Source organism: Oncorhynchus tshawytscha, linkage group LG07, assembly GCF_018296145.1.
Source record: "Oncorhynchus tshawytscha isolate Ot180627B linkage group LG07, Otsh_v2.0, whole genome shotgun sequence".
Lineage (NCBI taxonomy): Eukaryota > Metazoa > Chordata > Actinopteri > Salmoniformes > Salmonidae > Oncorhynchus > Oncorhynchus tshawytscha.
The window spans coordinates 66,382,679-66,405,737 of record NC_056435.1 but is presented as its reverse complement, the minus strand read 5'-3'; the positions used below and the strand labels follow the sequence as shown (position 1 = coordinate 66,405,737).

Sequence of the window (23,059 nt, the reverse complement as noted above, 5' to 3'; positions counted from 1 at the left end):
ATTAACAGATTAATTTGTGTTTCTGTCCCTTACAATCAAAGCACTGTGTGTGCACTGCTTTTATAAATGGAAAAATCCTTCTTTAGGGCAAAATTTGAGCATTTTTTTTTATTTTTATCAATCATGACTAACTACAGAAATTCATGTGATTAATCACGATCAATTATTTTAATCATTTGACAGCCATATCATACGAAATTGATGAAGTTGTACACAATTGTTGTGCACAATCTTCGGGGACCAGTTTTGACTCGTTAGCGCGACTTTCAAAACTAGCATCACCTTAAATATATTGGAGCAGACAGCAATATTTCTCATTGTAATATCCTACTCAGGAGGAGCAGGACGAGGTGCCTGGTATATGTGGTACCAAATGGGTTTTAACCAATGTGGGTCTCCTGCACACCACTTTATGATGTTAGCCCACTGACCTAAAGTCTAGAAATGACCTTGCAGAGGTGACACCAGTGTTCTGGGATCAGGCAAGGTTACTGATGGAGAGCGAGAGGCTAGTTCACCGAACCACCTCTGTTAAACACGCGCTACAATGTCACTCACTACTTTGAAGTGGATGATTAGACACATCAGATAAATCCATCACAGGAAGGTCAGACCTGTCGGTCCTGCACTCTATGCTACAGTACTACAGAGACGAGCTGTGTTTCGCGTTGCCAGTGGAGGGCAGATGCTACACATGCTACATGGTGACTCACCACAGTGAAGTCCTCAGTGCTGCACTACACCCTGCGGTAGTCATATCTGCCCTACACAATACAGCCTGCCGTAAGACTGTGTTAGGCCAAAGTAAGTGCCCCAGGGAGCTAACACAAGTCTCCAGGACATCCCTGAACCACTTCCACTACACATGCTTTCATTGCCAATCACCACTGTAATTGCAGGACAGCAGCTGGCTTAGCATAACAGAGAATGACTAGTATAGCATCACAGAGAATGACTAGCTTAGCATCACAGAGAACGACTAGCTTAGCATAACAAATATTGACTAGCTAAGCATCACAGATAATTGCTAGCTAAGCATCACAGAGAAAGACTAGCTTAGCATCACTGAGAACGACTAGCTTAGCATAACAGATATTGACTAGCTAAGCATCACAGATAATTGCTAGCTTAGCATCACAGAGAAAGACTAGCTTAGCATCACAGAGAAACATTAAAGGTGCTACACATAGAATTTCTCAGAATGTGTCTCCTACGCGGAAGCTAGGTGAACTGCAACAACACTAGGCTACATTCAAAACAAATCTCCACGCATTCCATTTCCTCGTAACATGTCAGAGATGCTAGCCTTTTTAGATCGGTTTTGGTCCATTGAAAATATATCATTTAAAATATATTTCATAGCGATAAGATGGTAGAATGATTCCCTACACTATTCAGTGATTGTTTTCTCACAAACTGAAATTGAGCGAACAGTGTAGAAATTTAGCAACCAGGAAATGACAAGAGTGATTTCCACATTGGCCGCTTGACCCGATTTCCACTAGATAACACAGCCACAAAGTCAAAACAGATTTCCCATTTTGACAACAGACGCCACTCCGGCGGGAGAAATCAATAAGCGAAAATCCCAGTCAATCACAACACTGGCGGGTAAGTTATACTGTGAAACACTATCATTCCACTATTACTGCAGATGAATTATGGGCATTTTCTAAAATTACAATGCAAAAATTCATAATAAAAAAATTAAAAAACCTAAGCGTAGCACCTTTAAAACATTTGCACCATTGTCTCACTCACCACAGTGAAGTCCTCAGCGCTGCACTCCATCCCGCGGTAGTAGCATGACAGCAGCATGTCCTTGATGTCGTGGCCCGTCCGGTCATAGAACTCTCGCATGTTAAAGGGGCGGGGCTTGAAGTTGAGGAAGTCAGCTTTGATCTTCAGGGTCTCCAGAACGCTCTCCTCAACCAGGTGTGTGTCTCTGATCTCATACCTGAGAAAGGAACAGAGAGGGAGAGTTATAGAATCTGTTAGAAATAGGACTAGAGGTTAGGGATAGCGGTTAGGACACAAGTCAGCTTTGGGTGGGTGTCTCATCTCATACCTGGACAGATCAGAGTGTTAGGTCAGCCTCAACAATTTGCTAACCATACAGATCTTCTGTAACAACTCATACATATATACAGACTGTTTCCAAAGCCCCACTACTTCATTCATATTTTACATTATAATCCCCCATGTGCTCTAAACCTGTCTGACGGTCTGTCTGCCTTGTGTTTTCTGATATGGGTCATTTAAAAAAAACTCAGAAGTCTCCTGGAAGCCACGTATGTTTTTGAATTTTCAGAGATGTCAATACGACATCATTTTTTATGTTAATGAATACTCATGAGGCTTTTAAAAGAACATACCCGTACTATACTTTCATACATAGATTAGTTAAATCAGTGCTTTGAAGGAAAACCTCCGGGAGTCCTAACGACCAAGGAGGGATGGACGGCTGTGGGTCTATTGAGGAACAGTCATGGAACGTAGCACTTGGGGTTTGTTCTGAAGAAAATATATACTTTCTATCTTACAGGGTAAAAACTAGAGAAAGAAGCATCTTAGATGAAGAGAGACTAGAAGGGGAATTCTTCTGTGACATGTGAAAATGTCAGTACAACACTCAAAGCCATGTGCTGTTAACTCATAGCATATTATCCTCTTATTAACTGCAATACCATTTTAACACCCTTTTGTTCTGACCCCAACCGTACCGGCTTGGATATTTTATGGGATTCATTTGTCAGCTCAAAAGTGTGATGTTTAGTTAGTTGAAGTCAAGCAAAGGGAGCAGAAGGTCCTACGCGCACGCACACACGCACACGTGCATGCACGCACACACGCACGCACGCACACACACATGCACACACACGTGCACGCACGCACACACACACACGCACGCACACACGCACACACACACGCACACACACACAGCATTCTTCTCAACAATCGTTTTGATCACTCTACCAGGCAGTACAATTTAATTAATTGCAGTGAAAGAGTCCACTTTAGTGAAAGTAAGAGGATGTTGCTAGTGCAGTAATCGATGTCAAGTGGCCGAAGCAGCACTCAGAGAATGTGAACAGTGGCTACACCATTCAGATAGTGTTATATGCTTTGGGGTTTTGCTCAATTTCATTTTCAATTTCGAGGTTGGTTCTGTTTGGGTGTGGCTTGCCCCGATTGGAATCATCCTCATTGGTCAGGATGTGTTGCACCTGTCAACTCGTTAGTCAGTCATTAGTCACTGTACAGGTGTAACCGTATTTAGGCTCTTGTTGGCATGAGAGATAGACTTCTGCTTAACTCTCCTTCTTTATGTTTGTGAACACAAAGCCTTTTATTTTGTCTCCCTGTTTGGTTTACTCCACATTTATTTTCACTCCCTAACCTAAGTTGTGGTGGGGGATTTCATTTCTTTGAGTTTATCTGTTATCAAGCTAATCTAGTGGGCGCCCATGCTGTTAAGACCCTACTCAAGTTTGCTTGGCTAGCATTCAGTAGGCACCCCATGGATGAGCTTCAGAACCTGTTTTAAAAACCCATCTGGTTTTGTTTTGGTAGTCAGTGATTCATTTGTTAGTTCTCTTTTCATGTCGAGCAGCAATTTATTGTTGCTTATTGGGGGAATGTAACACGTGCTATTTAAAAACAAAACACTTTAAAAACCAGCTGTTATATTTGCACTGCTAAGCACACACTTTAAATACTTTCATTTTGAATTCACTATTCTCAGGATCTATACAACATATTTCAGGATTGTAGCACCAAAGGGTCTCCAGTCCCAATGTTTTGCAGAAAAGATGTCATTCCTGTAGAAAGACCCACCCACTTCCCTGTATCTTCATCCATTTCCCTGTATAAAGCTCCATCCATTTCCCTGTATAAAGCTCCATCCATTTCCCAGGATCTCCCTCCATTTCCCTGGATCTCCATCCATTTCCCTGTAGAAAGCTCCATCGATTTCCCTGGATCTCCCTCCATTTCCCTGCATCTCCATCCATTTCCCTGTAGAAAGCCCCATCCATTTCCCTGGATCTCCATCCATTTCCCTGTAGAAAGCTCCATTGATTTCCCTGGATCTCCATCCATTTCCCTGTAGAAAGCTCCATAAATTTCCCTGGATCTCCATCCATTTTCCCTGGATCTCCATCCATTTCCATGTATAAAGCTCCATCCATTTCCCTGGATCTCCATCCATTTCCCTGTAGAAAGCTCCATCGATTTCCCTGGATTTCCATTCATTTCCCTGTATAAAGCTCCATCCATTTCCCTGGATCTCCATCCATTTCCCAGTAGAAAGCTCCATTGATTTCCCTGGATCTCCATCCATTTCCCTGTAGAAAGCTCCATCGATTTCCCTGGATCTCCATCCATTTCCCTGTATAAAGCTCCATCCATTTCCCTGGATCTCCATCCATTTCCCAGTAGAAAGCTCCATTGATTTCCCTGGATCTCCATCCATTTCCCTGTAGAAAGCTCCATCGATTTCCCTGGATCTCCCTCCATTTCCGTGGATCTCCATCCATTTCCTTGTAGAAAGCTCCATTGATTTCCCTGGATCTCCATCCATTTCCCTGTAGAAAGCTCCATCGATTTCCCTGGATCTCCATCCATTTTCCCTGGATCTCCATCCATTTCCATATATAAAGCTCCATCCATTTCCCTGGATCTCCATCCATTTCCCTGTAGAAAGCTCCATCGATTTCCCTGGATCTCCATCCATTTCCCTGTAGAAAGCTCCATCCATTTCCCTGGATCTCCCTCCATTTCCCTGCATCTCCATCCATTTCCCTGTAGAAAGCTCCATCCATTTCCTTGGATCCCCATCCATTTCCCTGTAGAAAGCTCCATAAATTTCCCTGGATCTCCATCCATTTTCCCTGGATCTCCATCCATTTCCATGTAGAAAGCCCCATCGATTTCCCTGTATAAAGCTCCATCCATTTCCCTGTATAAAGCTCCATCCATTTCCCTGGATCTCCATCCATTTCCCTGTTGAAAGCTCCATTGATTTCCCTGGATCTCCATCCATTTCCCTGTAGAAAGCTCCATCGATTTCCCTGGATCTCCCTCCATTTCCGTGGATCTCCATCCGTTCCATTTCCCTGTTAAAGCTCCAATTTCCCTGGATCTCCATCCTTTCCCTGTAGAAAGCTCCATTGATTTCCCTGGATCTCCATAGAAAGCTCCATTGATTTCCCTGGATCTCCATCCATTTCCCTGATTTCCCATCTCCCATCTCCATTAGAAAGCCCTGCATCTCCATCCATTTCCCTGGATCTCCATCCATTTCCCTGGATCTCCATCCATTTCCTTGTAGAAACCTCCATCCATTTCCCTGGATCTCGCTCCATTTCCCTGCATCTCCATCCATTTCCCTGTAGAAAGCCCCATCCATTTCCCTGGATCTCCATCCATTTCCCTGTAGAAAGCCATTGATTTCCCTGGATCTCCATCCATTTCCCTGTAGAAAGATCCATCAATTTCCCTGGATCTCCATCCATTTTCCCTGGATCTCCATCCATTTCCATGTATAAAGCTCCATCGATTTCCCTGGATCTCCCTGCATCTCCATCCATTTCCCTGGATCTCCATACATTTCCCTGTAGAAAGCTCCATCCATTTCCCTGGATCTCTCTCCATTTCCCTGGATCTCGATCCATTTCTCTGTAGAAAGCACCATCCATTTCCCTGTAGAAAACTCCATCCATTTCCCCGGATCTCCATTCATCTCCCTGTAGAAAGCTCCGTCCATTTCCCTGGATCTCCATTCATCTCCCTGTAGAAAGCTCCGTCCATTTCCCCGGATCTCCATTCATCTCCCTGTAGAAAGCTCCATCCATTTCCCCGGATCTCCATTCATCTCCCTGTAGAAAGCTCCGTCCATTTCCCTGGATCTCCATTCATCTCCCTGTAGAAAGCTCCGTCCATTTCCCTGGATCTCCAGAGGGGACAAAGTTTGTTTTCTCCAGGAGCAGTTTAGAGTCTGAAATTGTTTCCATTCATGTTGCGACAGTCAATGTGCACTCAGAGAAATCCGTCCAGGAACTGGGAATGGAACGTGAATGCTCAATTACTGCTGGTAGATCCAGCCACTGAGTAGAGCTTGTTTGAAAGCCAATTTTAGCGTTTTCGACAAGGCACATCTATACCAAAAGTGTCCAAAAAAATCCAACCTTTACTCCATTGACGGAGGCAGTTACAACGCATGTGCTTAAACTATGTTTACAAAGCAGCTGGTATAATTTTGGTACTAAGCAAGCACACACACACACACACACACACACACACACACACACACTTCAATGTAATTAAATAAAGGTGAAATAAAAATAAAATTGCGGATACCACTGTCCACAAGCTACTCTAGGTATAACCGTAACCCAAGGTCCTTCCACCTTCCAAAGGTATCGGTATGAGGCCTGCCTGTCCTCCTGCCACTACCAACCCCCAACACCTCTGTTCACACACACAGCTACTAATTAACCTTCATTAACACTTGCCTGGGATATGTGGTACCAAATGGGTTTGAACCAATGTGTTTCTCCTGCACACCAATATACGGTGTTAGCCCACTGACCTAAAGCCTAGAAATGACCTTGTAGAGGTGACACCAGTGTTCTGGGGTCAGGCAAGGTTACTGATGGAGAGCATGGAGAGCTAGAGCCTAGTTCACCGAACCCCCTCCGTTAAACACGCGCTACAATGTCACTCACTACTTTGAAGTGGATGATTAGACGCATCAGATAAATCCAATCACAGGAAGGTCAGACAGGAAGGTCAGACCTGTCGGTCCTCTATGCTACAGTACTACAGAGACGAGCTGTGTTTCACGTAGCCAGTGGAGGGCAGATAGCTTAGCATCACAGAGTCTCAACCAGACACACACAGGTACTAATAACCCTTCATTAACCCTAGCATCCCCACCCACCAGGTAGGCGGTCCATTTCAAAGCCATAATAACAATTATTAAATACAAACATCCACATAAAAAGTGGCAAATGCCAATACACAATAAGAATTATCATACAGAATTGCGTATATTTGTGTTTGGATCCCGGAAGGAACAGCAAACACAACAAAACCTCCTCAAGAAGACTGGTTAAAGTGAATAAGGACGACAATTGTATGGCACTTAGGTGACATAATTATTTCACACGCAAAATCCACTGAGATATCATAAAAGCAATTTTGTGGGTGAACTTCAATTATGTAAAAGCACCGAAGTGAAAATAGATTTACGTGATTAAATGCAGAAAACATTTGAAAATGTTCTTTAATACAGAGTTTTAGAGAGTTTATCCGGTTTCCTGTGTTCAAGAATTTAAATTGTGGAATCATTCCAACAAAGCGACATTATAAAAACATTATTTCAACAAAACAATCATTACAATGACTGAACGAATGCTCTCTCTCTAACAATGATCTAATTTTAACTACTGTACCAGCGCTAAAGTTTTGAACAGTGTGGAGTCTTGTAATGGGTGATTCATTGTTGTTCATGGGTATCATTTGATGTTATTCAGACAGAGCATCTGTTACAGTTTGGTTATACTTCTTCTTCTCCCTTTTCTTTGTGTAGATTAGTCATATTTCAGAGTAATAGTCATAATTCACAGCAATAGTCATATTTCAGAGTAAATCAAATCAAATCAAATGTATTTATATAGTCCTTCGTACATCAGCTGATATCTCAAAGTGCTGTATAGAAACCCAGCCTAAAACCCCAAACAGCAAGCAATGCAGGTGTAGAAGCACGGTGGCTAGGAAAAACTCCCTAGAAAGGCCAAAACCTAGGAAGAAACCTAGAGAGGAACCAGGCTATGTGGGGTGGCCAGTCCTCTACTGGCTGTGCCGGGTGGAGATTACAACAGAACGTGGCCATAGTAATAGTCATATTAATAATAGTCATATTTCAATAATAGTCATATTTCAGATTAATAAAGTAATATTTCAGATTAATAAAGTCATATTTCAGAGTAATCAGTTTGCACTACAGCATAACAGAGAATTATGTCACATCATAGTTTAATCAAGTAATTACATGTCATGTACAGTATATCATATATAGAAACTAATTCAAGTGTGGGAGTGTGCGTATACCACATAGGTTGCAAACAATGCAGCGAGTTGATAAATTCCTGTTGGTTCATTTACTGCAATTCTTAGAGATAACTTCAAAGTTCAGTTGTTATGAGCAGGGATGAAAATTAAGCTAGCCCGCTAGCTTGTGGCTAGTAAAACATAACGTGTCCAACTAGCCCACTGGCTATTGAAATGTTGTATTTTAAAATATTGCATGGCACAGATTTTGGACCCAGTCTACTAGCCTGGGTGGCCAGTGCCCAAAATCCGTAAAGCGACAATATATATTTTTTCTGTGAGACATGACCAAATTCACATAGAAATGTGAGTTATAGATCTGTCCTTCTCATTGAAAGCAGGTCTAATAAGCGGTAGATCTGTTCTATATGCACTATTTCTATGATTCACGTTCCTAAGCTTCAAACAACTGAAAATACAATATATGGAAAAAACATTTCACAGCAGTTTAAATAGTACAATGATTCTTTACAAAATGGCTGGTTGTTTTGTCACATAAACTGACATTAGGCGAACTAATAGAAATTTTAGCAAGCAGGAAATGTCAGCGTAATTTCTGCATAGTGTATCTTTAAGTTCCATCCCTGGTTCCGTGTTGCCAACTTAGTGACTTTGTCGCTGTATTTAGCGAGTATCAGACCCCTCTAGCATTTTCAAAAAAGGGACTAGCGACAAATCTAGCGACTTTTTCTGGTGTTATTGGAGACTTTTGGAGACTTTGACGTGAAAGCACGTATCGTTCTTACTCTTCTCAACCAGCAGCGGGTGCTGCCGTGGGTCCCACCCTGACCCAAAGCACTCACAGGCAGCCCAGTCCTCGCGCAGAAGTCCCTCCCAGCTGCAGTCAGAGCAGGAGATGTTCACCCCTCCACGTCCAGACTGCAAATGAATCGCGCATGCGGGAAGCAGCCGCTGGCTAATCCCGCCCTGGCTTATATCAAAATTAAAAATTGGCTTACATTTAGGGCAGGATGTAAATGTAAAAAAATTAAATAAAAAAATTAAATAAAAAATTAAATAAAATGAAAAAATAAGTAACTCCGCCAGTGTCTCTTTTTGGGTCACTTTTGCCGGTCCCAAGCCCAGAGGAGGAGAGTTGGAATTGTGACATTTAAAAAAAGCAAGAATCGACAGAAGAAAGTTCATTTGTAGTTATAAACATATTTAGGGTGCTTTTTTACTCAATTTTTGTCTCTCCCACAATGTTATTCCCCTCTCCTACAGCTTCCATCACAATTACATGCACATGGCCAATTATGCTAATTAGGCGATGACGTCATTTAGCGACTTCTAGCGACTTTTAGGACAGCCAATAGCTGCTTTCCTTACTGAGGAGTTGGCAACACTGCCCTGGTTATGAGTCAGAATACAGTGACGTTTTCAGGGTCAAGTCATGTTCAATGTCAAGACTGTGAAATGAGAATCACTTTTCAGTCCTCAACAATCGCAGAAGGATAAGTCAGACATGGTCAGGGACCAATTAAAAAGCCCAGAAAAAAGCTTGGTTCTACAACTGTATACTTTTCAAGAAAATGCTACTTTAGCTTGATGTTATTTTCTATTAGCTACAGCAGTGTATTGGATCACTGCACTACTGCTGTGACAGTCGTGAAACCACACAGGACAGGGGTATATAACAACCATATTGGCTACTAAACAGCCTACACTTCAAATTACTTTCGAATAACATTGCACATTTTCATTTTGTACATACAGTAATAGGCTAAACAAACCCTAACAAACCACAGGCCTGGGATCATCAACTAGATTCAGCTGCAGGCCGGGTTTTTCTTGAGCAGATGGTCGGGAGGCCTGAACATAATTACAAATCATTTCTAGACCGCAAGATATACAAATATAACTTTTGGATAATAATAATTTAAAACCTTTAAAATGTGTATATAATCAGGTGGTTTTCTGTTATGCGTGGGAATACTTGAATAATAGTTTTCCCAAATTAAGATCACTTGGAGAAGATGTCCTAGCGCTATACAGTCCAACAATTGTTTTTTTTTATTTAATTTTTTTATTTAAACTTGCTCAGAAAACTTGGGGGTCCAAATGAAACCACCACCCAGTTGTCCAAGTAACCACCGCCATAGGCCAAGTGACGACCGAGAAAATGTAGACATGCTTTACAACTTTACATTGTGGTTCAAACATGAACATAGTTAAGATATGGCTCAACTGCTGCGCATACGGCCTCGCATCAATTCCTTGTCATGGTTCATCTCCATAATTGCAAAACGCCTTCGTGCGACGTACTGTATTCCTAATTGAATTGTACCCAGTGTCCAACCAAGCGTCTTATAGCAACACAGAGCTGCCAGGAGAGCACTTAAGACCCTGTGTTGTTGCTCAGCTAGAGTAGAGCTGGGACGATAACCCCAAACTACTGACACTGACAGCGCCCTCGTCTTACCAAAGCATTTTGCTTAGGTCAGTTACTTTCAGTGATTTTGCTACACAATGTTCCAGCAGATTTATTTTGTTCTAAAACCATTTTTTGGTCCACAGTAGTAGCCTATGCATTATGTTGATTCCTGCTATGAAAGCGTCTGCCTGTCCCTGTTTGTCAGTAGGCTGCTGTGTGAGCGGGCCACTCTTCTTACTCCCTCTCCCCACTGTGTTCATGGAGGAGGGAGAGATGCATTCTGAGAAGCACAAGTATTATAACCATCGCTCAAAATGCTATTGCGGAACAAAGGCAGTTTTTTTTTAAAGCCGCTACTGTTGTTTATTAGAGCTGTCCCCGACAAAGAAATATCTGGGTCGACCAATCAATTGGTCAAAATGTTAAAACGTGTGTTTTTCCATATAGACACACCCTATGTTTGAATAAAGTAAACTATATGTAGGCTACTGAAAGCACTGTGATTAAAAATTAAGATACAAATGACTAAAGTGTGAGCCAGAGAACAAATATAGCCTAACCAGAGGAAGAAAAGAAAAGGACCCGAACCTCCGTCTCCTCCTGCTGCCCAGTGACGTTCGCAGATTCTGCCATTATGCTCCTGAAGTTGCCGGTAATAGGCTACACCAAAGGTGGGCAACCTTTTCCATTTGGAGTGCCAAGTGACTTAGTTTACATTTCAGGCAAAGAAAAAATGACTTTGAGAAGCTTCATAGTGATGGTGAGTTAAGACAATCAGAAATAGTATCAGATCCCCAAATGGGCAAATGTATTAGTCTATATTTGCGTGCAGGCCAGGTAGCCTAGGCCTACTTCTATGTGTAATCAGGCCAGGTAGCCTAGGCCTACTTCTATGTGTAATCAGGCCAGGTAGCCTAGGCCTACTTCTATGTGTAATCAGGCCAGGTAGCCTAGGCCTACTTCTATGTGTAATCAGGCCAGGTAGCCTAGGCCTACTTCTATGTGTAATCAGGACAGGTAGCCTAGGCCTACTTCTATGTGTAATCAGGCCAGGTAGCCTAGGCCTACTTCTATGCGTAATCAGGACAGGTATCCTAGGCCTACTTCTATGCGTAATCAGGACAGGTAGCCTAGGCCTACTTCTATGTGTAATCAGGCCAGGTAGCCTAGGCCTACTTCTATGTGTAATCAGGCCAGGTAGCCTAGGCCTACTTCTATGTGTAATCAGGCCAGGTAGCCTAGGCCTACTTCTATGCGTAATCAGGACAGGTATCCTAGGCCTACTTCTATGTGTAATCAGGACAGGTAGCCTAGGCCTACTTCTATGTGTAATCAGGCCAGGTAGCCTAGGCCTACTTCTATGTGTAATCAGGCCAGGTAGCCTAGGCCTACTTCTATGTGTAATCAGGCCAGGTAGCCTAGGCCTACTTCTATGTGTAATCAGGCCAGGTAGCCTAGGCCTACTTCTACGTGTAATCAGGCCAGGTAGCCTAGGCCTACTTCTATGTGTAATCAGGCCAGGTAGCCTAGGCCTACTTCTATGTGTAATCAGGCCAGGTAGCCTAGGCCTACTTCTATGTGTAATCAAGACAGGTAGCCTAGGCCTACTTCTATGTGTAATCAGGACAGGTAGCCTAGGCCTATTTCTATGCGTAATCAGGACAGGTAGCCTAGGCCTACTTCTATGTGTAATCAGGCCAGGTAGCCTAGGCCTACTTCTATGTGTAATCAGGCCAGGTAGCCTAGGCCTACTTCTATGTGTAATCAGGCCAGGTAGCCTAGGCCTACTTCTATGTGTAATCAGGACAGGTAGCCTAGGCCTACTTATATGCGTAATCAGGACAGGTAGCCTAGGCCTACTTCTATGTGTAATCAGGCCAGGTAGCCTAGGCCTACTTCTATGTGTAATCAGGACAGGTAGCCTAGGCCTACTTCTATGCGTAATCAGGACAGGTAGCCTAGGCCTACTCCTATGTGTAATCAGGCCAGGTAGCCTAGGCCTACTTCTATGCGTAATCAGGTACATGTCCATAGTCAATATTGACAGGAGTGCTCCAAACAAAACACAATGAATAAATTGACAACTCGTAAACGGAATGAAATAAACAAAAACGTTCCATAGACCAACACTGGCAATAGAATGGACTTACTGAAGAGCTCAGGGACTTTCAACGTGGCTAGGCCCCTTAGTTCCAGTGAAGGGAAATCTTAACACTACAGCGTACAGAAATGGTTTGTCAAGATGGGTGTGGAAGAACTTGATTGGCCTGCACAGAGCCCTGACCTAAACCCCATCAAACACCTTTGGGATTAATTGGAACATCGACTGCGAGCCAGGCCTAATCGACCAACATCAGTGCCTGACCTCACTAATGCTCTTGTTGCTGAATGGAAGCAAGTCCCCGCAGCAATGTTCCAACATCTAGTGGAAAGCCTTCCCAGAAGAGTGGAGGCTGTTATTGCAGCAAAGGGGGGGACCAACTCCATATTAATGTCCATGATTTTGGAATGAGATGTTCAACGAGCAGGTGTCCACATACTTTTGATAGTGTAGTATATGTGTGGATTCTTTTTATATTGACTTGCCACTGATCTACTCTCCCTAAAGCAATCACAGCTCTCTCTGTAAGTGGGGAGGGAGGAAGTTAAATTGGATTACAAGCCACAAGCACTTTAATTTTCAGACGCCGCTAACGGTTAGGATAGCTAGAGGAATGAAGGAGAGAGCATCTGCATCGTCTCTCTCTCTCTCTTTCTGTCCACCTCAGGGGAGGGGGATGAGTAAAATAGATATACAGTGCCTTCGGAAAGTATTCAGACCCCTTGACTTCTTCCGCATTTTGTTACGTTACAACCTTATTCTAAAATTGATTAAATAAATACAAATCCTCAGCGATCTACACACACTACCCCATAATGACATCACAATACCCGAAAATGACATCACAATACCCCATAATGACATCACAATACCCCATAATGACAAACCAAAAACAGGTTGTTAGAAATCTTTGAAAATGTATTAAAAATAAAAAACAGAAATACTTTATTTACATACTGTAAGTATTCAGACCCTTTGATATGAGACTCAATGTTGAGCTCAGGTGCATCCTGTTTCCATTGATCATCCTTGAGAAGTTTCTACAACTTGATTGGAGTCCACTTGTGGTATATTAAATTGATTGGACATGATTTGGAAACAGCTGTATATATAAGGTTCCACAGTTGACAGTGCATGTCAGAGCAAACACCAAGCCATGAGGTCGAAGGAATTGTCTGTAGAGCTCCGAGACAGGATTGTGTCGAGGCATAGATCTGGGGAATGGTGCCAAAACATTTCTGCAGTATTGAAGTTACCGAAGAACACAGTGGCCTCCATCATTATAAATGGAAGAAGTTAGCAACCACCAAAACTCTTCCTAGAGCTGGCAACCCCGCCAAACTGAGCAATTGGGGGAGAAGGGCCTTGGTCAGGGAGGTGACCAAGAACCCGATGGTCACTCTGACAGAACCCTAGAGGTTCTGTGGAGATGTGAGAAACTTCCAGAATGACAACCATCTCTGCAGCACTCCACCAATCAGGCCTCTATGGTTGTGGCCAGACGGAAGCCACTCCTCAGTAAAAGGCGCATGACAGCCCGCTTGGAGTTTGCCAAAAGGCACCTAAAGACATTCAGACCATGAGAAACAATATTATCTCCTGATGAAACCAAGATTGAACAATTTGGCCTGAATACCAAGTGTCACGTCTGGAGGACACCTGGCACCATCCCTACGGTGATGGCAGCATCATGCTGTGGGGATGTTTTTCAGCGGCAGGTACTGGGAGACTAGTCAGAAAGATTAACGGAGCAAAGTACAGAGAGATCCTTGATGAAAACCTGTTCCAGAGAGCTCAGGACCTCAGACTGGGGTGAAGGTTCACCTTCCAACAGGACAATTACCCTAAGCACACAGCCAAGACAATGCAGGAGTGGCTTCAGGACAAGTCTCTGAATGCCCTTGAGTGACCCAGCCAGAGCCCGGACTTGAACCCGGTCTGACATCTCTGGAGAGACCTGAACATAGTTGTGCAGCACCCCATCCAACCTGACAGAGGTTGAGAGGATCTGCAGCGAACAATGAGAGAAACTCCCCAAATACAGGTGTGCCAAGCTTGTAAAGTCTTACCCAGCAAGACTCAAGGCTGTAATCACTTCCAAAGGTGCTTCAACCAAGTACTGAGTAACAGGTTTGAATACTTATGTAAATGGAATATTTTTCTTTACATAAATGCACTGTAAATTAAGCTTTAAAACTGCAAAGTCTTCTCTCTGCCAAAATGTGCAGAAATGCAGGATATTAGCTTTAAAGCTACAACAACAAGAAATATCTATAGCCCCATGATGAAATGTGAAGAATTGCAGGGAAAACTGCTAAATGTTCTCTCCGATGCCAAGATGCCTTTAAAATGTTCCTGCAGGGAATTGGTTAATGCGGCCACGTATTGCCGAAGTCATATTAAAACTCCTTGTATTCTATTTCTTTTAATCTAACTCAAGTTGTGTTCTGATTATGAGAGGATCTGTTACGGTTTTCTTCTGGTGAAAGAGAGCAGGACCAAAATGCAGCGTGGTTATCTTTATACATCTTTAATGAAAGATGAAAAATGAACAATATACAAAAACAAGAACCGTGAAAAACCAAAACAGCCCTATCTGGTGCAACAAACACAGAGACAGGAACAATCACCCACGGAATACCCAAAGAATATGGCTGCCTAAATATGGTTCCCAATCAGAGACAACGATAAACACGTGCCTCTGATTGAGAACCACTCCAGACAGCCATAGACTTTCCTAGACAACTCTACTAAACACAACCCCATAAATCTAATAAACCCCTAGACAAGACAAGACACATAAATCACCCATGTCACACCCTGGCCTGACCAAAATAATAAAGAAAACACAAAATACTAAGGCCAGGGCGTGACAGGGTCCCTTATGAATTTTGAGAAAGTTTGAGAACCACTGGCCTAGACGACACCTGAATAAATGCTATCAACCTGCTATGACAAAGAGCATAGACAAAACGTACGCAGTCATCAAAACCTTGAGTCATTTTTACAATCATATAGGCCTAATCACATTTGCATAGAATTAGGAAGCAAATTAGGTGAGAAATGATTTGTGTCAGCAAAAGAATAGTCGATGACCCTAGCAGCACATGCCAGCTTCTATTATGGAAGCAGCTCTTTCTCCCATTAAATCATCCTCTAATTAGATTCACTATCAACTGGATTGAGTCCAATTGTTCTACACTGTGAAGCCTGACTTCAGACTTCCTCTTTTTGAGGAGAACATTGAGTATGCTTTTACTGTAGGTCCAGGATTTCGATGAATCTGTGTCCAGGAAACCAGCCCAAAGGGATTCGACAGAGGGGTAGAGAGTCTTCTACTGAGACAGTACTGAAGCTCATCGCCCCATGTTGCTGCCTCAGACAGGCATCTAGCCTTCCATGGAGGAGGAGGAGGAGGAGGAAGGTCACAGCTGTTAGTTGACTATTTGATAGACAAATATAGGAGCGACACAATTAACGTTTTGACACAGCTTTCCCACCAAACTGACAGTTCATTTCTTCTCGTCTTCTAAAGAGACCCCCTCACACACACACACTGACTCCCCCTCTCTCTCTCTCTCACACGCACGCACGCACACACACACACACACACACACACACACACACACACACACACACATTCCCCTCACACGCCCCCACTCAGACCTTAACAGAAGGACTTGATGCGTCCACAGCCAAACAGTCCAGGGAGTTCAGAGGGAAACTCAGAGGAAGGGAGGTGTAGCGAGTCTGTTTTATTCAGCACAACAACACTGTGGTCCCATTCCAAATGGCACCCTGTTTCCTATATAGTTCACTACTTTGGACCAAGGCCCATAGGGCTGCATCGGGCTCTGCACTATGTAGGGAATAGGGTGGCATTTGGTGAGTAGCCCGTTGTTTCACAAACACCACTAATTAAAGGTCTGGCATTGAGGCTTATTTATCACACAGCTTACCAGACATTGGTTAATTACTTCTGCTTGTCATCCCTCCCTCTCTTTGAGGTTGATGTGACTTTCTACACTCATCCCTCTGTTCTCTGTTCTCTCTCTCTCTCTCATCCCTCTTTTCTCTGGGCTCTCTCTCTCTCTCTCTCTGTGATTGTCTCTCTCTTTCTCTCTCTCTCTCTCTGTGTGATTGTCTCTCTCTTTCTCTCTCTCTCTCTCTCTCTCTCTCTCTCTCTCTCTCTCTCTCTCTCTCCAGCTTAGAGGGGCCACTGCTGCTGTTCTCCGCTTACCTTTCTCATTTTATACACAACCACTTGGTTTTCATGTTTGTGCAACAACGCTTGTTTTTCAGCAGGTAATGAACTGACAGACGGGACTGGGAGGAGCTCTGTAAAACTGATGCAGACAAACAGGAGATGAGTTTTCTAAAGCAAAGAGGTTTCCTTCCTTGCTTAGGCCTCCCTTGAAGGATTGTATTATAGCTGAGATGTACAAACATCTGCGACCAAGCAATATAATACATTCAACATTTCTCCCAGGCTAGCAGTAATGTGAACATCGAGAGGTCACAGAGACAGAGAGAGAGAGAGAGAGATCACAGGGAGAGAAAAGAGATCACAGCGAGAGAGAGAGAGATCACAGCGAGAGAGAGAGATCACAGCGAGAGAGAGAGATCACAGGGAGAGATAGAGAGATCACAGGGAGAGAGAGAGATCACAGGGAGAGATAGAGAGATCACAGGGAGAGAGAGAGATCACAGGGAGAGATAGAGAGATCACAGCAAGAGAGATAGAGAGATCGCAGCAAGAGAGAGAGAGATCACAGCGAGAGAGAGAGAGATCACAGCGAGAGAGAGATCACAGCGAGAGAGAGAAAGAAAGAGAGAGAGACAGACAGACAGACAGACAGACAGACAGACAGACAGACAGACAGACAGACAGACAGACAGACAGACAGACAGACAGACAGACAGACAGTTCTGTATGAATATTGAGATAGCATGTGTAAAATCCTTACATGAAGTCTGCTACCACAGAGGAATGTGTTCTAACAGGGCCTTAAGCAAAACAGCTGTGTGGATCAATACGCTAAAATACACATGAAGTGATTGACATACAGATCCAGCCGTATGGGACTACATCGCTGCTATACAGATTAATGGTTAAAACAGAGCCTGGCTCACATCACGTTTAGTAGCATAGAATGAGATTATTTCAGTATTTCTCCATCTGTATGTATCATGTCTAATCTGCACTGTATTATCCACACATGATATATAGGGTGGGTATCATATAATTCACAGAGCGTATATTTGGTCTAATAAGGGCTTCATTCAATCTTTATGCTCTCAATGTTTACAAATCATGTAATACTTACGTATAACCAGTTTATTCATGGTTTATTTATGAAATTTATCATAAAGAGTATAACCCTCTCTTTCCTCAAACCCTGCGTTGCCGACGTGAGCCATATCTGGGTTAGAAGTACAACAGGCTTTAAAATGTTTTTAAAGCTGGTCTCCACCATGTTGTTTGTGCACAGTAGCACGATAGTACCAGGCAGGTAAAGTTGATCAACATGTAATTCGTGTGCTCACTTCCAGATAACTTGACATTTCTACAAAGTAGCGTACATTAGTTCCATTACATGACCCTAAATATCAGTAGGGTTTCAACAGAAATCACTATGAAAACCGAATGGACATTACTAACTTGACAACTTTATAACTTTCTTTGCCACTCTTTTGAGCTATCTTGTGGGGGAAAAGGCTGAGGCTAGTATAAAACCTGAATATGTTTTGGATAAACACGAGAAGAACATGAACGGACAGTAAAGCGGCATATAGACACAGCTAATGTTGCACAATGTCTGTGCCCAGTAAACACCGGACAGACATCCATGTCTCAAACCATGTTATGTCACATGATGAAAGCAGATGGAGTAACTGCAGCTGCACAAGCTCTGGTGGGCGGGTGGAGCTTTATGCTAATGGGAATGAAAAGTTACGGGGAATTCGTCTACTGCCTTTACTATGGTAGAAACTCCTGATGCAAATGATTGTACCTATGCAATCTCATGTAGACAAACAGTCACACACAAACAAACAAAAAACACTTATCCCCACAAACCTTCCATTGAGTAGTGAAAGGAGCTCCCCTGCGTGGTACAGATCGTTGCGCGTCACCCTGCCGAAGCGAAAAGAGTTCAGGTTGCAGAAGGTGACAGCGGGGAATATCATCAGCGGGGTCACTATCTCGTCCAGCTTGGTAACGTGAGGGTACTGGAAGTAGAACTGAACCCGGTCCACACACACCAACACCAGGAACCCCAGAGATGCCAGGAAGAACAAGATCCACAGGCACCGCTTGATGCACATCCGTTCGTAGGTGAACAGGTGCGAGATGCCGTGCAGTGTGGACCTGCTGGCGAAAACTTCGATAGGCACCGGTGGCTTGAAGGAGTCCACCATCTCTTCTGACTCCGCGTTGAGATCCATGACGAGGCTATGTGGTATCAGTGTGAAGGGGAAGAATGGGAAAGTACTAGTAGCGAAGGGAACGCTATTAACACTAGAGAAGGAAGGAGGGTACCAACTGTGAGTATGTGAGTTCACGCCCTTCTACACATGGATTTATATGTTCCTCATCCAGGCCGTATGAAATGTTGCGTCACTGAATCCCCCCAAAAATAACACCATCTATCTAGGCTACCAGTACATTCTTCGGATTATTTGACAAGAAACTCTACTATTTCGTGCACAATTTCCATTCAGACGGTTAATGTAATAACTCAAACATATGTCCAATATAGTCCCATATTTACGCGCATAGATAGATGCCAATATATTCTCTCCCCATATACTTCAGGAGCGATTCCCGCAACACAAGTTGGTGTCTATTACAGGCATGCAAAAGAAAAACTCACAGCAAAACCACAGCAAGAACTGAATGTATTGGTGTCAAGAGATGGTTCAGGAGCGGCTCAACCATATGCAAATGGGATAAAACAAACGCTGTTTCTCTGGAGACGCTGCTAGTTATATGCCCATATAACACGCTGCGTTCCTTCCCGCCGGCTTCCACTTGTACAAACCTCAAAAAACCATTGCCAATGAAGCCTGCTCTGGCCGTTTTAGTACAGATCATGCAGTTGCATCCTGTCAAATAGCGGGAACTCTACGAGAGACTGTCTTGTTACATTCCCGGTGAGAAAACAGTGAGCGAGCGCTTCCGTCAGGCATCAACCGCATACACGCTGCCTTGCATCCTCTCTCAGGAACAGCACCTACTACAACAATGCAATCATCATAAACTCCCCTTTTAAGAGGAAACACGATTTAGGATGAAAAAGATCTGAATTAAATCATGCGTAGGCTAATAATCAGCTAAATGTGTAAATCCAACTCCAAGACATTAGGGGGTGAAACGCAGAGGGAACCTCGGAAGCTGTCGACCGAAAACAGCGTTTCCCTGATCGATTAACTTGGATGTCCGAATAGGAGGAGAGCATGGATAGGATGGCACGTGTTTTACATCGGGTGACGAAGTCGGTTGGAAAATACAGACATTTAAGACCCGCACGAGTCTCGGACTGATTCTTGCCTGTCCTTAAAAACCACGGCAGCCTGTATCAAATTCACCAAAATGTGTGTGTGTTGTTTGTAAGCAACATTCATCAGCGGTAGAAAACAGGGACAGTGTCGCTGAGGCAAGAAGGTAGTGATGGTTCGAACGAACGGTTCATTTTGAACAGTTATTTTTGGTGAACCTTCGGCAGCCGAATCGCATCGGTGAAAGAGCCGTCCATTTGGCCCCCTGATTTGCAGACTGCTACTACTATTTATTTTCAGCTCAAAACAACGTTTTTCTGCAGATAAATTACACAATAATTATCTAAAGAGGGTGAATCCTCACTGCAGAAACAATACACAGTGGGGAGAGCACGTTAATCTGGTTTACGCTCATTTTTACAGTGCAAAAAAAAACGTCGGTTTGTATTCCTCATTTGTCTTGGTAAAAATGTATATGTACACCCTGTATGTACACCCTGAACGATGGTCTGAACAGTCTCAGAAACGGATTGTTAGTGCTGATGTGAGCTAAACGAGGTGTCTGTCTGCGGACAAAACTGTTACACATGTCAAAATAATAGAATAGGCTACCCACCAGCCTCTATCGACAAAAGTGGTGTAAAGTACTTATGTAAAAATATTTCAAGTACGATTTAAGTCGTTTTTTGGGGGTATCTGTATTTTACTATTTATATTTTTGACAACTTTTACTTTTATTCCACTACATTCCTAAAGAAAAGAATGTACTTTCTACTCCATACATGTCCCCTGACACCCAAAAGTACTGAATTAATTAAATGAATACAATTTTATTTTCGTGTCAAATCGCCATTTGGCAACCCATCCCTTATGGATTAATTTACACATAAACAAACATTACAATGAGTCACTATGGTAATTAAATGATCATTCTTCTTCCGGTGTTCTCTGCATTGCGCATCGCATGAAGAGTGAAAAAACATCTATACATAATAATAAATAAGGTTATCCAAAAAATAATTACATCCCTAGAGCAGTAACACACACACACACACACACACACACACACACACACACACACACACACATACACACACACACACACACACACACACACACACACACACACACACACACACACACACACACACACATACACACACACACACAACACACACACACACACACACACACACACAACACACACACACACACACACACACACACACACACACACACACACACACACACACACACACACACACACACACACACACACACACACACACACACACACACACACACACACACACACACACACACACACACACACACACACACACACACACACACACATACACACACACACACACACACACACACACACACATACACATACACATACACACACACACACACACACACACACACACACACACACACACACACACACTTTTGGGGTGGCAGGGTAGCCTAGTGGTTAGAGCGTTGGAAGTTCAAATCCCCAAGCTGACAAGGTAAAAATCTGTCGTTCTGCCCCTGAACAGGCAGTTAACGCACTGTTCCTAGGCCTTCATTGAAAATAAGAGTTTGTTCTTAACTGACTTGACTAGTTAATTAAAGGTCTAAAAAATACATACCATATAAAGAAATTATAGAAACAGAAGTAAAAATATAGAAGTCCCTTGATCCCAGTCTGGCACAAAGAGCATATTCATATGGGAGACAAGCCAATACAAATGTACCATGTATATAGATGAATATTTTTACTATTTCATTATTTTATTTTATTTTATTCCAGGCTTTATTTAAATATTCCGCAAACAGAAAAACATTTAAATTTCTCCTCATCACTCAGCCACATAATGCCAGTACTAGTTACTTTATGAATGTTCAGCAGGACAGGAAAATGGTCTAATTCTGATCTGACAGACTCACTAAATACAAATGCTTTGTTTGTAAATGATGTCTTTGTTTGTAAATGAGTGTTGGAGTGTGCCCCTGTCTATCAATACATTTAAAAAACAAGACATTTGTGCTGTCTGGTCTGCTTAATATAATGAATTTGAAATGATTTATACTTTTACTTTTAATACTTAAGTATATTTTAGCAAATACTTTTTTTTTTTTAATTCTCAAGTAGGATTTTACTGGGTAACTTTCACTTTCACTTGAGTCATTTTCTATGAAAGGTATCTGTAACGGTTTTCTAGTGGTAATGAAGGAGAGTCGGACCAAACTGCAGCGTGTCGATTGCGATCCATATTTATTAAACAAAACGTAAACACGACTAAACACTAAACACGACTAAACACTAAACACTACAAAACAATAAACGTAATGAAAACCGAAAACAGCCTATCTAGTGCAAACTAACAGAGAGTACAAGTAAGACACTAAGGACAATCACCCACGACAAACTCAAAGAATATGGCTGCCTAAATATGGTTCCCAATCAGAGACAACGATAAGCACCTGCCTCTGATTGAGAACCACTCCAGACAGCCATAGACCTTGCTAGACAACCCACTAAGCTACAATCCCAATACCACCACCAAAACCCCAAGACAAACACACCACAATTACAAAAACCCCATGCCACACCCTGGCCTGACCAAATACATAAAGATAAACACAAAATACTTTGACCAGGGCGTGACAGTATCTTTACTTTTACTCAAGTATGACAATTGGGTACTGTTTCCACCACTGTTCGGCAACACCTAAGCCTAAGGAAACGGGACCCAAATAATATATCTCATCTGAAACATTATCAATACTTTTTGATTAGATTGGAATGTAGCCTAACATCCAAATATTGAAGGGAAAGATGCGAAGAGGAGACAGGCTACCCTATAGTGTTGCAGACTGTCAAAGCATTTAGAGAAACGTACTGCCATGAGCCAAGGGTGCTCACCCATGAAATTGCTGATAATGCTCTGTGATCCCCATTTGTTTTAGTATTGGCT

General features: G+C 42.7%; 1 protein-coding gene across 1 annotated transcript in view; it reads right to left on the bottom strand.

Annotated features, from left to right (window-relative positions):
- LOC112246308 (acid-sensing ion channel 1) overlaps positions 1-20,035 on the bottom strand; it is a 373,686-nt gene extending 353,651 nt beyond the window's left edge. The window contains exons 1-2 of the mRNA XM_042324848.1: positions 18,670-20,035; positions 1,762-1,957 (exon numbers count right to left, since the gene is read on the bottom strand). Of these exons, the coding sequence (XP_042180782.1) occupies positions 1,762-1,957; positions 18,670-19,037 (564 nt within the window). The 5' untranslated portion in view covers positions 19,038-20,035. The remainder of the gene's footprint in view (positions 1-1,761; positions 1,958-18,669) is intronic.
- Positions 20,036-23,059: the final 3,024 nt, after the last annotated feature.